Raw genomic sequence first — 14,008 nt, forward strand, 5'->3', positions numbered from 1 at the left:
CTTTCTTTCTTTCTTTCTTTCTTTCTTTCTTTCTTTCTTTTTTCTTTCTTTCTTTCTTTCTTTTCTTTCTTTCTTTCTTTCTTTCTTTCTTTCTTTCTTTCTTTCTTTCTTTCTTTCTTTCTTTCTTTCTTTCTTTCTTCTTTCTTTCTTTCTTTCTTTCTGTCTGTCTGTATCTCTTCTTCTTTCTTTCTTTTCTTTCTTTCTTTCTTTCTTTCTTTCTTTCTTTCTTTCTTTCTTTCTTTCTTTCTTTCTTTCTTTCTTTCTTTCTTTTCTTTCTTTCTTTCTTTTCTTCTTTCTTTTCTTTCTTTCTTTCTGTCTGTCTGTCTGTCTGTCTGTCTGTCTGTCTGTCTGTCTGTCTGTCTGTCTGTCTGTCTGTTGTCTGTCTGTCTGTCTGTCTGTCTGTCTGTCTGTCTGTCTGTCTGTCTGTCTGTCTGTCTGTCTGTCTGTCTGTCTGTCTGTATCTCTCCCTCCCTCTCTGTCTGCAGACCGGCTTCACTCCTCTCCACATTGCTGCCCACTATGAGAACCTGAGTGTAGCCCAGCTGCTCATTAATAGAGGAGCCAATGTCAACTTCACCCCCAAGGTCAGTTCAACTCTCATCCCCCGGTCTGCGGGGAAGGGATCACACACATGACAACTGACAGAGATGATGGATGTGCCGTCATTCTGATGAATGTGACTGACTTGTTGTTCCTCGTCATCATCCCCCCTCACTTTCTCAGAATGGTATCACCCCCCTTCACATAGCCGCCAGGAGGGGCAACGTGATCATGGTCAGACTACTGCTGGACAGAGGGGCACAGATTGATGCCAAAACCAAGGTAACACACTCCTCAGTTGTGTTGTGTTGTGTTGTGTTCTTGAACTTTTGTTCAAGTGTGTTGTTCTGCTCTGCCCTGCTGTTGTCTGTTCTGTTCTGTTCTGTCCTGTCCTCTCCTGTTCTGTCCTGAGGTTTAAGAACGTACAGACACAGCTAGTCACCTCTGTATGCTCACCATCCATCTCTGATCCAGCTGGTTCTGTGCTTCCCTGCTCTGCCTTCCTGCTGCTTTCCTCATCTCCATCTGTCTTTCTCTTTCACCCCTGTCCCTCTCTCTCTCTCTCTCTCTCTCTCTCTCTCTCTCTCTCTCTCTCTCTCTCTCTCTCTCTCTCTCTCTCTCTCTCACACACACTCACTCCCTCGCCCCCTGTCTAACTGTAGGACGAGCTGACTCCCCTCCACTGTGCTGCTAGGAACGGTCACGTCCGCATCATCGAGATCCTGCTGGACCAGGGCGCTCCCATCCAGGCTAAAACAAAGGTCAGCCAGCCAGGCTCACTAAAGGCTCCCAGGGGCCTCCGTCACCGTAAAAAAGCCATTGATTTGTGAATGAAACATGCCAGTAGTTGAGCCTTTTTTCTAAACAATGCAGACACCCAGAAAGGCTTTCTAATGCTTCATAAGGCAAGGACACACAGGGGGGGGGTTGAGTTGAAAAGGAAACGAATGGTGTGAAGAAGACGGGGAGATTAATGACATGATAACTACAGTATGTGGGTCATAATGCTGCATACTGATTTCATAAGGGACGATGGTATCTCTGGAATAATAGGCTTAATGTTCACTTAATGTTTTCCTTTAAGCAAGTACTAAATGAGATGTCATCGCGATGACATCGGAACATCGTATGGGAATTCGGTTTCTGAGTGTATTGCACCTTGATCCTCTTTAGGATCCACCAGCACCGACAATTTGACTCAGAACAATAATGGCTAAAGTGTCCAAGTGAAATAAAAGGCTGTTTTTGTTTCGGAGGCAACTCCCATCGCCTCTCGGCTGAGACCAAGGTCAGTCAGACACTGTGAGGATATGTCAGAGTCAGCCTCCATGGGCCCTGACACCTGGCTCTACACCAACACTCAGCCTCCTGGACCCTGACACCTGGCTCTACACTCAGACTCAGCCTCCTGGACCCTGACACCTGGCTCTACACCAACACTCAGCCCCCTGGGCCCAGACACCTGGCTCTACACCAACACTCAGCCTCCTGGACCCTGACACCTGGCTCTACACCAACACTCAGCCCCCTGGGCCCAGACACCTGGCTCTACACTCAGACTCAGCCTCCTGGACCCTGACACCTGGCTCTACACCAACACTCAGCCTCCTGGACCCTGACACCTGGCTCTACACCAACACTCAGCCTCCTGGACCCTGACACCTGGCTCTACACACCAACACCCAGCCCCCTGGGCCCTGACACCTGGCTCTACACCAACACTCAGCCTCCTGGACCCTGACACCTGGCTCTACACACCAACACCCAGCCCCCTGGGCCCAGACACATGGCTCTACACCAACACTCAGCCCCCTGGGCCCAGACACATGGCTCTACACTCAGACTCAGCCTCCTGGACCCAGACACCTGGCTCTATACTCAGACTCAGCCTCCTGAGCCCTGAAAAGTGTCTCTACACCAACACCAGCCCAGACTTTGCACATTTTACATTGTCATCTTAGCAAAAAAAAAAACTCCCTGGCAACGGTGCTCATCTGCTAGATATTTCAGTATCATTAATTTATAGATGTTTATCCCCCCTGTGAACTTGTGCTCTGGTTCTCATTTTGTCTCTCCATGTCTCGCTGTCCCTCCCTCCTCCTCCTCTCTATCTGTCTGTCTTTTTTTCTGTTCCTCCCTCCTTCCCTCTATTTGTCTGTCTTTTTTCTGTCCCTCCGCAACCCGATCACTCTCCCCCATCCTGTCCCCCCCCCTCTCTCTCTCTCTCTCTCTCTCTCTCTCTCTCTCTCTCTCTCTCTCTCTCTCTCTCTCTCTCTCTCTCTCTCTCTCTCTCTCTCTCCCCTCTCTCTCTCTCTGTGTCGTTCCCATTCACTCTCTCTCCACTCCTCCATTTCCCCACACGCCCTTACAGAACGGTTTATCCCCTATCCACATGGCAGCCCAGGGGGACCACATGGACGGCGTCAGGCAGCTCCTCCAGTACAACGCTGAGATCGACGACATCACGCTGGACCACCTGACCCCCCTGCATGTAGCGGCCCACTGCGGACACCACCGCATGGCCAAAGTCCTGCTGGACAAGGGCGCCAAGGCCAACGCCCGGGCACTGGTTAGTAAGACTCTCTTTCCCCCGGGCCCTGGTTAGTAAGACTCTGTTCCCCCTGGTTAGTAAGACTCTGTTCCCCCTGGTTAGTAAGACTGTTTCCTTGGGCCCTGGTTAGTAAGACTGTTTCCTTGGGCCCTGGTTACTAAGACTATGTTCCCCCTGGTTAGTAAGACTCTACTAAAGCTACCTAGCATGTCCTATATGCTCTGTAAATACTAATGTACAGATACCGAGATGGCACACCATGTACCTGTTTATTGCACTGTTTTATTGGATTCTATTAATATGTTGTACCACTGTATTGCACATCGTCGCGGGCAAGACCAGCCGCATTTCATTGTATACCTGTATGCCGTGACAATTAAAACTCTTGACTTGACTTGACTTGACTTGACTTGACTCTGTTCCCCCTGGTTAGTAAGACTCTGTTCCCCCTGGTTAGTAAGACTCTGTTCCCCCTGGTTAGTAAGACTCTGTTCCCCCAGGCCCTGGTTAGTAAGACTATGTTCCTCCTGGTTAGTAAGACTCTGTTCCCCCTGGTTAGTAAGACTCTGTTCCCCCTGGTTAGTAAGACTCTGTTCCCCCTGGTTAGTAAGACTCTGTTCCCCCTGGTTAGTAAGACTCTGTTCCCCCTGGTTAGTAAGACTCTGTTCCCCCTGGTTAGTAAGACTCTGTTCCCCCTGGTTAGTAAGACTATGTTCCCCCTGGTTAGTAAGACTCTGTTCCCCCTGGTTAGTAAGACTCTGTTCCCCCTGGTTAGTAAGACTCTGTTCCCCCTGGTTAGTAAGACTCTGTTCCCCCTGGTTAGTAAGACTCTGTTCCCCCTGGTTAGTAAGACTCTGTTCCCCCTGGTTAGTAAGACTCTGTTCCCCCTGGTTAGTAAGACTTTGTTCCCCCTGGTTAGTAAGACTCTGTTCCCCCTGGTTAGTAAGACTCTGTTCCCCCTGGTTAGTAAGACTATGTTCCCCCTGGTTAGTAAGACTCTGTTCCCCCTGGTTAGTAAGACTCTGTTCCTCCAGGCCCTGGTTAGTAAGTAAGTAGTAGTAACATTGTGTTCCCACCATGCTGCCGTTTGGTACCTGAACCATGTTGAATGAACACAAAGCTTTTAGACCGTTTTCCGTTTGTGAATGATAATGACAATTCCACTTGAATGGCAGTGTAAATTCTACATGAGTGGACTGAATTGAAAGTCGCTTGACTAGACTGTGACAGGAAGCATAATAGGATGGGTGCTGATAGGAAATCCTTGCTGTTGTGAGTATGTGGTGCTGTATGAAAATGAACAGACTAAGCCTCCAAGGCCATAGGATTTCAATTAAAGGTGCTATGCATTATAAATGTCATTTTTCAGTCTCTAGCATTGTATTATAGTACTAGGAGTTCGTATCAATGTGTTTTTGGGCCTAAATACTATATTGGCGAATTCCTCAGCTACAGCCCATCCCCTCTTTGCCTCTAGTAAATCAGGTCATGTTGATTTGACGACCTGGTGCACGTCACAGGGCGCTGTTTATAGCGCACGGTGATGTGATTGGCTCTGTGGTTTTAGTAATGCCCGCCTCCATTCTTGCTACCTGCAGGGTGGAAGGCTTGTCCAGAAGATCACTAATCAGCTGAAGCCTGATGCGGTTCCCTCGGTCTTCGACAGACAGACCGGCGTTAGCTCTCGGGACTCGGGAGCGATCGCTAGCTACTTAGCACCAGCCGGGGCCGGCGTTAGCAACCGGGAGCGTCGTTGAGCATTCAGCCTGCTGGCTACCTAGATCCACTTCAACCAGCGTCGCGGAGCATTCAGCCTGCTGGCTACACAGCTTGTCGGTGTGCTAATAGCCTCTGCAAGCTAACGGTAGCTGGCTCCAGGCTATTAGCACATCGACAAGCTGCTGGAGCTCCCGACGCTCGGCTGGTTGAAGTGGATCTAGGTAGCCAGCAGGCTGAATGCTCCGCGACGCTCCCGGTTGCTATCATGTGCAGGTCCTCTTCTCAGACCTGTGTGGCAAAGCACTGCACACGCATCATGCAAGCTACACATCGCTGCATGTTGATCAATGGTGGCCCACTCGGTGCATCACAGTGGGCTACTATTGTGCTAACAACAACCGCGGTGTCCGGCTTGTCGGCCGGCATGAGTGCTCGATTTGGGGTGGTTCTCTCCTCCTTGTGTGCCCCCGTTCTCGCGGGTGTCCTGCCGGGGAGCTTGTGGACGCGACAACAGCGGCGGCCGTAGCGTTAGTTAGCTCATAGCTATTGTGTACCACTAGCGTTACGGCGGGCTCGAGCACCCTACGGCTGCCGCCGTTGTCGCGTCCATGGGCTCCCCGGCAGGGTACCCGTGGGGACGGGGGTGTACAGAGAGGAGAGAACCATTTTGTGTCGGGCGTGCATGCCGGCCAGCGAGCCGGACGTCGGGATATGTTGTTAGCACAATAGCTACCAAGCTAAGCTATGTTAGCTTCTAACGGTGTATACACAATATGTACAACGACACAATGATTTACATTATTACAAATATGGTAACGTGGTTGTGGCTTTTACAAATAGTGGTAACATATATATAGATAGACAGTACTGCTACATCTCTATATTTATGACATACCATATTTGTATGTAACCTGAAACCTAATCTCTGACGGGGAGATGGGCGGAGCTATTTGGTGGGTGGCTGTCACTCAAAGCATTCTGCTAGTATGGTTGGAGCCAAGCCAATAATAGCCTGCTTTCATGAGGCTGAAAAATGCTGGTTTTGAGTACAAGATTAGAAATATAAAACAATGATTATTTTTGGAATAAAAATTACAGATGTGTTACATAGACTCACAGGAAGTGTGTAAAGTTGCCCAAATAGTGCTAGGAATAGCAGTGCATAACCCCTTTAATAAGTCTGCTTTGTTATTGATGGTCAATTAATATATTGGGTTATCTATGCTATTCATTTGGCTAATACAGTACCTGTTGGTTTGCCATCTGTTTTTATTTGATTGAGGAATAAGGCTTGGTTTCATCGGGAATTTCTGCATAAAGAAAATGCCAAATTTCCCTCGGGATGAATAAAGTATTTATATTCTATTCTATTCTATTCTATTATTAGAGGGATTCCACTCAGCCACCTCAAGGCAGACAGCCTGGTGCCTGTCAGAAATACGGGACAGAATCAGAATCACTTTATTTACCTTCATAATGTAGGAATACACCAGAATATGACTTGGTTGTCCGCGCAAGAAAGGACATAATGTAAAGGCAGCATGTTGACATACATTATTAGATTATACAATAACATAAGGTATGTTACACCAAAAATTATGTATGATATGCACTTAGATTATAATATGAATCTCTCTCTGGAATACAAATCTTTCCCCCTAGCCAAGTGATTTATTTATAATAAAACACAAGATCCTTGCTGCCCTAATGATATGGATAAGCGCTCAGTTGAGAAGTCCGGTTTGTCGGTGCCTGCTGGAGGACGGGACACCCGCTCTGTTTGACTAACTACGTGCCGTTTCCTCTCGTGTTTCCAGAATGGCTTCACGCCACTTCACATCGCCTGTAAAAAGAACCACATGCGCTCCATGGACCTGCTGCTGAAGCACTCGGCCTCGCTGGAGGCCGTCACAGAGGTGAGACTATAGGGCACAGGGGCCACAGAGGTGAGAGGTCACAGAGGTGGGACTAGGTCACAGAGGTGAGAGGTCACAGGGGTGAGAGGTCACAGGGGTGAGAGGTCACAGAGGTGAGACACGTCACTGAGGTGAGACTACAGGTCACTGAGGCGACGCCACACTGCGTCAGCAGAGGTCAAAGTCAGAACGTGACAGCGATGGCCGACGCCCTGCTCAAATGTCAAAGTGTTTAAACCGCTCGTGTGAAATAATTGCAAAGCAAATAATTTGAGATGAAAATGTCGACTTCTAATTAATTTCATGTAGAACCTCTGACTCCTTGCCTTGGGGGGAGTGTTTAGAGGGTGATGTTGGTTTTGGTCACCGATACACAATTGTTGTATCAGAAAGACACAGTACCACCCAGTAGCTTCATGCTAAAAGCAGCGTAAAACTGTAAACCCGAATTCTGTAAACCCTTTTCTCTCTGCCTCTGTGTGTGTGTGTGTGTGTGTGTGTGTCTGTGTGTGTGTGTCTGTGTGTGTGTGTGTGTGTGTGTGTGTGTGTGTGTGTGTGTGTGTGTGTGTGTGTGTGTGTGTGTGTGTGTGTGTGTGTGTGTGTGTGTGTGTGTGTGTGTGTGTGTGTGTGTGTGTGTGTGTGTGTGCGTGCGTGCGTGTGTGCGTGCGTGCGAGTGTGCTTGTGTAAGCATGTGCCCTTGGCCACACAAATCAGAGGTCTGGGCGGCTATAATCGGCTAAAGATAATATAATGATTTTGATATTTGGTTGCCCCTGGCATGTTCATAAATTGTCGTTAATGGCCTGAAGATTGCAGGCCTGTCATTTTTCTGTATCCTATCTCTGCTGTAATTGATAGCCAGTGTGGCGGGAAGACAATGTTTTTTCTATCCACAGATGGATGTCCTGACACACCATGTTGAAACCCATCCATGTTGTTTGATCTGCAGATCCGATAAAGTATTTAACATGTGTGTGTGTGTGTGTGTGTGTGTGTGTGTGTGTGTGTGTGTGTGTGTGTGTGTGTGTGTGTGTGTGTGTGTGTGTGTGTGTGTGTGTGTGTGCGCGTGTGCTTGTGCGCGCGCCTGTGTGTGTGTGTGTGTGTGTGTGTGTGTGTGTGTGTGTGTGTGTGTGTGTGTGTAGTCTGGTCTCACTCCCCTCCACGTGGCGGCCTTCATGGGTCATCTGAGCATCGTGAAGAACCTGATCCAAAGAGGAGCCTCTCCCAACGCTTCCAACGTGGTGCGTGCTCCTACTACCGTCACTCTGACCTCTGACCTCTAACCGTTAACATGAACATGGTTGGGTTCAGTTCCCTTCATGTTCTGTCATTGACAATAATTGATCTCAAACCCCACCCTCTTTTCCTTGATCCTCCTCCAGTCACACAAAGTCTGCTTCGGTGTGCGATCGGAGGATCAAGAAAAAGAGATTGAGACAGCTTGAGCTTGAGATAGGTCAATTCAATAAGGAGAATCGATACTATAATTCGATAATGGGAATTGGAACGATAATGAGAATCCTATACTTCCTGAATGGACGTTGTTGAAATCGAGTTAAATCAAATCCTTATAACCACAGGCCTTGATGCACAGAGAGAGATAAGAGATGTTTTATCCACATGAGTGACATTGAGTGCATTTTCTTATGTTTGTGTAAATTCTTGTGGTAGATGTGAGAGTGAGTTATTCCCAGTTTTTTTCCTGTGAACCAGAAAGTGGAGACTCCCCTCCACATGGCGTGCCGGGCGGGTCACTGCGAGGTCGCCTCGTTTCTGCTCCAGAACACGGCGCAGGTGGACGCCAAGGCCAAGGTACCAGTCATCATGTAACGTCTGCTTCCTTCAGGCACATTCCCTCCCTGGTCGTTGCACTGCCCTACTGTCGGTCTGGGGAGGGTGGAGGGTGTAGACTACCACATGCTGCCCTACTGTCGGTCTGGGGAGGGTGTAGACTACCACATGCTGCCCTACTGTCGGTCTGGGGAGGGTGGAGGGTGTAGACTACCACATGCTGCCCTACTGTCGGTCTGGGGAGGGTGTAGACTACCACATGCTGCCCTACTGTCGGTCTGGGGAGGGTGTAGACTACCACATGCTGCCCTAACTGTCGGTCTGGGGAGGGTGTGTAGAATACCACATGCTGCCCTACTGTCGGTCTGGGGAGGGTGTGTAGAATACCACATGCTGCCCTACTGTCGGTCTGGGGAGGGTGGAGGGTGTAGACTACCACATGCTGCCCTACTGTCGGTCTGGGGAGGGTGTAGACTACCACATGCTGCCCTACTGTCGGTCTGGGGAGGGTGTAGACTACCACATGCTGCCCTAACTGTCGGTCTGGGGAGGGTGTGTAGAATACCACATGCTGCCCTACTGTCGGTCTGGGGAGGGTGTGTAGACTACCACATGCTGCCCTACTGTCGGTCTGGGGAGGGTGTGTAGACTACCACATGCTGCCCTACTGTCGGTCTGGGGAGGGTGTAGACTACCACATGCTGCCCTACTGTCGGTCTGGGGAGGGTGTGTAGAATACCACATGCTGCCCTACTGTCGGTCTGGGGAGGGTGGAGGGTGTAGACTACCACATGTTGCCTTACTGTCGGTCTGGGGAGGGTGTAGACTACCACATGCTGCCCTACTGTCGGTCTGGGGAGGGTGTAGACTACCACATGCTGCCCTAACTGTCGGTCTGGGGAGGGTGTGTAGAATACCACATGCTGCCCTACTGTCGGTCTGGGGAGGGTGTGTAGACTACCACATGCTGCCCTACTGTCGGTCTGGGGAGGGTGTGTAGACTACCACATGCTGCCCTACTGTCGGTCTGGGGAGGGTGTAGACTACCACATGCTGCCCTACTGTCGGTCTGGGGAGGGTGTGTAGAATACCACATGCTGCCCTACTGTCGGTCTGGGGAGGGTGGAGGGTGTAGACTACCACATGTTGCCTTACTGTCGGTCTGGGGAGGGTGTAGACTACCACATGCTGCCCTACTGTCGGTCTTGGGAGGGTGTAGACTACCACATGCTGCCCTACTGTCGGTCTTGGGAGGGTGTGTAGAATACCACATGCTGCCCTACTGTCGGTGTGGGGAGGGTGTAGACTACCACATGCTGCCCTACTGTCGGTCTGGGGAGGGTGGAGGGTGTAGACTACCACATGCTGCCCTACTGTCGGTCTGGGGAGGGTGTAGACTACCACATGCTGCCCTACTGTCGGTCTGGGGAGGGTGGAGGGTGTAGACTACCACATGCTGCCCTACTGTCGGTCTGGGGAGAGTGTAGACTACCACATGATGCCCTAATGTCGGTCTGGGGAGGGTGTAGACTACCACATGATGCCCTACTGTCAGTCTGGGGAGGGTGGAGGGTGTAGACTACCACATGCTGCCCTACTGTCGGTCTGGGGAGGGTGTAGACTACCACATGCTGCCCTACTGTCAGTCTGGGGAGGGTGTAGACTACCACATGCTGCCCTACTGTCGGTCTGGGGAGGGTGTAGACTACCACATGCTGCCCTACTGTCGGTCTGGGGAGGGTGTAGACTACCACATGCTGCCCTAATGTCGGTCTGGGGAGGGTGTAGACTACCACATGCTGCCCTACTGTCGGTCTGGGGAGGGTGTAGACTACCACATGCTGCCCTACTGTCGGTCTGGGGAGGGTGTGTAGAATACCACATGCTGCCCTACTGTTGGTCTGGGGAGGGTGTAGACTACCACATGCTGCCCTACTGTCCGTCTGGGGAGGGTGGAGGGTGTAGACTACCACATGCTGCCCTACTGTCGGTCTGGGGAGGGTGGAGGGTGTAGACTACCACATGCTGCCCTACTGTCGGTCTGGGAAGGGTGTAGACTACCACATGCTGCCCTAATGTCGGTCTGGGGAGGGTGTAGACTACCACATGCTGCCCTACTGTCAGTCTGGGAGGGTGGAGGGTGTAGACTACCACATGCTGCCCTACTGTCGGTCTGGGGAGGGTGGAGGGTGTAGACTACCACATGCTGCCCTAATGTCGGTCTGGGGAGGGTGTACTGTAGACTACCACAGGTGCCCCGACCGACCAGTATAGGACTCAGGACTCATAACCCACCGGCTTCCCACTGCAAATTGTGTTCATATAGGGATGACTGAACAAGGTACAGCTGACAGCGGGAATCGAACCCTGAGTCTCTGTGGTGGGTGGTAGGCGAGTGCTCAGACACATTCCTGACACCGCTTTACACCCTTTCTATTGACGGCTGCCAGCTACATTATTCCTGGGAGTGCACTTGTATTTACTTTTACGGTTATTAATTCAGCTAATGCTTTTATATAAAGCGACTTACAATTGTGCACAAGAAAGCCAGCAAAGGGATGCACTCCCGGCAATCAACTAGTGGTTTTGTTCGTCTGACACTGCCAAACCTGGAGTGCACAGTCTATTCATATCCCTCCTTCCTCTAACTGATTAACGTAGACTTAAACGAACTACTGCACGGCTTCTCCGCTTACCGGTCTGTCTCCTGTGCGTGTGCACTTGGCCCCTATTTCCTCACTTTCCTCAACACACACACACCCCGTCGTGATTGGCTAGCGCTAGCTGGTCTTGATGGCCTACTAGCTGCAGGTGCGCCTGGAAGCGGAAGCCCAAATATGGGCAGAGCCTATAGCCATTGTGCCGTCACATATAGCGCCCTTCAATCACCGAGCCCAGTGGTGGCTTGGGGTTGCCACAGCAGTCATTTATATTGTTGATGTGTAAAAAAAATAAAAAAAATCTTTCTTTCCCTTTTCCTCATCCAATAAAAAAATATAAATTATAACTAATTGGGGCCCAAATATAAATTATGTCATACTAGTGTAAAACATGTGTTGTTAAGTGAACGTTGGTCTGATGTCAAGGATGATGTCGCTGGCTCTATAGGTGCCTCGTCACGCTCCGCAGCACAGCACCGGGTCAAACACTGACCCGGGTACAATCACACAATACTATTCCACTATACTTGCTTGTCTAGCTTCATAGCCTTTCACGTGTTCAATCAGGCGTATCACCAGTACTTGAGATAGTTGACATCGTTTTCAAATGTATGTACTGTATGCTGTCAGGAGGACCACCTTGAGGAAGGAGGAGGGGAGGGAGGGAGGGGGGTTAGAAGAAAGAGACAGAGAGAGAGAGGTAGGAAGGATAGCTAGGAGGGAGAGAGGGGGAAGGGTTGGAGGGAGAGGAGAGAGAGAGAGGGGAAAGGGTTGGAGGGGAGAGAGAGAGTGGAAAGGGTTGGAGGGAGAAAGGAGAGAGAGAGAGAGAGAGAGAGAGAGAGAGAGAGAGAGAGAGAGAGAGAGAGAGAGAGAGAGAGAGAGAGAGAGAGAGAGAGAGAGATGATAGGGTAGAAGCGAGAGACGGGAGAGAGAGAGAGAGAGAGAGAGAGAGGGAGGAAAGGGTAAGAGGGAGAGAGAGGAGAGAGTAAAGGGTTGGAGGAGGTCGGAGAGATATAGGGCTGGAAGGTTGAATGGAGAGGAAATGGATGAGGGGTGGGCCGGGGTGAGGAATGAGGAAATATATCAAATCTACAATCTATATTTTGACCCACTGCTTGACTCAAGGTGAACCTCTCTCTCTCCTGTTATCGCTCTGCCTGCCAGGACGACCAGACGCCCTTGCACTGTGCAGCCCGTATGGGCCACAAGGAGCTGGTGAAGCTGCTGCTGGAACACAAGTCCAACCCGGACTCGGCCACCACCGCGGGACACACCCCCTTACACATCGCCGCCCGGGAGGGCCACGCCCACACCACCCGCATCCTGCTGGACGAAGGAGCGCAGCAGACCAAGATGACCAAGGTGGTGTAACGTTAGATGTGCTTTGTCTGTCTTGCCGCTCGTCTCATTGGATCCATTGTAGGCACGGCAGACCATCATGACTAGGGGTGGGATGATATGAGTAACCTACGACACTGTGACGATATTTGGCTCTCGATAACGATAACATCACAATATAATTTATATATTGCAAGAAATGTAATCTACGATATATGATGATATTTGTGTAACTGAAGAAGAAGAAATACCCATAAAAAGGCAAAACGCAGGAATTATGTATTTATTTACAGAATTGACATGAAAGCTGTACATGAAACAATGTACAACAAATCTCTTTAACACACACTGACCGCTACTTGATTATTATTAACTATTAATTATGTCCTCAACAGAAACCTCTGCAATAAATAAATGTATTCGTCACCTGTTTTATTTAATAAGATAAAGTCTGTTCACCTCATTCCAATAATTTTTATTACAGTGAAATCGGTCAAGCCAGTGTATCGATAACGTGTCACAAGTACGGCTATATATAGTCGCAGTATAGATTTTTTTGTCTAATCTAATCATAACTCATTTCTACAGGGCTAGCATACACATCGTTATATATATCACTCAGTTTCCCCGTCAAACTGTGGCTGTGTTTACATGTTGATGTTACTGGAGATCATTAGCCAGCTGGGCTGTAGTTATAGCACATGTCGTTTCAGGCTAGTATTATAAGACGAGGGTGGGTCTGTGTTTGAATATGTCTTTCCTTTTACCACTGGGAGACAAAGTCCTCCTTTGGACAAGTGTCTCTTTATCCTCCCTCACCTCTACAGTGGCTCTCATTGGTTCCACTATGGCCAATAAGACTGCCCCATTTTTGTTTCTTACATCTTCATCATTGTCCTCATCATCTACTCTCTTTCTGTAGTACTCTTCTGTTTTCGTTAGAATCTAGCTCTATTCTATTTTAAAGGCAACCGGTATTGGATTAGCTCAAAAATATTATTGGCAAAATGTGAAGGACCGTCTGCACTGAGAGTCGATCCCAAGAATTCTCAAATTGGAGCGAGTTAAAAGGACAAAGCCAAGGGGCGGCTGGGTAGCGCAGTGGAGAATGCACTCGCCTACCACCGCAGAGACTCTGCGATCGAATCCAGCTGTCAGCGGTATACCTCCGGCTTGGTCAGTCGTCCCTACTAACACAATTGGCAGTGTTAGCGGGTGGGAAGCCGGTGGGGTGTATGTCCTGGTCGTTGTAAACTGCGGTTCCTACTGGTCGGTCGGGGCGCCTGTTCAGCAGGGAGGGGATCTGGGGGAAGTAGCGTGAACCTCCGCACGCGTTACGTTCCCCCAGTGAGACTCCTCGCTGTCAGGTGAAAAGAAGCGGCTGGCTGACTCCACATGTATCGGAGGAGGCATGTGGTATGCTCATACATTATTTTTCCAGAAAAGGTTGTTTACACAGGAAGTAACCTACTGCTACTAACAGCAGAAATTCA

At 49.6% G+C, this 14,008-nt stretch overlaps 1 protein-coding gene across 1 annotated transcript in view; it reads left to right on the forward strand.

Annotated features, from left to right (window-relative positions):
- The window catches only part of LOC311247758 (uncharacterized protein), a gene marked incomplete at both ends in the record, with an annotated part of 42,863 nt that overhangs the window by 23,829 nt on the left and 5,026 nt on the right, over window positions 1–14,008 (forward strand). The window contains 8 exons of the mRNA XM_084338760.1: window positions 486–584; window positions 724–822; window positions 1,203–1,301; window positions 2,912–3,109; window positions 6,628–6,726; window positions 7,869–7,967; window positions 8,440–8,538; window positions 12,342–12,542. Of these exons, the coding sequence (XP_084194886.1) occupies window positions 486–584; window positions 724–822; window positions 1,203–1,301; window positions 2,912–3,109; window positions 6,628–6,726; window positions 7,869–7,967; window positions 8,440–8,538; window positions 12,342–12,542 (993 nt within the window). The remainder of the gene's footprint in view (window positions 1–485; window positions 585–723; window positions 823–1,202; window positions 1,302–2,911; window positions 3,110–6,627; window positions 6,727–7,868; window positions 7,968–8,439; window positions 8,539–12,341; window positions 12,543–14,008) is intronic.

Source organism: Notolepis coatsorum, assembly GCF_963971535.1.
Source record: "Notolepis coatsorum genome assembly, contig: SCAFFOLD_432, whole genome shotgun sequence".
NCBI lineage: Eukaryota > Metazoa > Chordata > Actinopteri > Aulopiformes > Paralepididae > Notolepis > Notolepis coatsorum.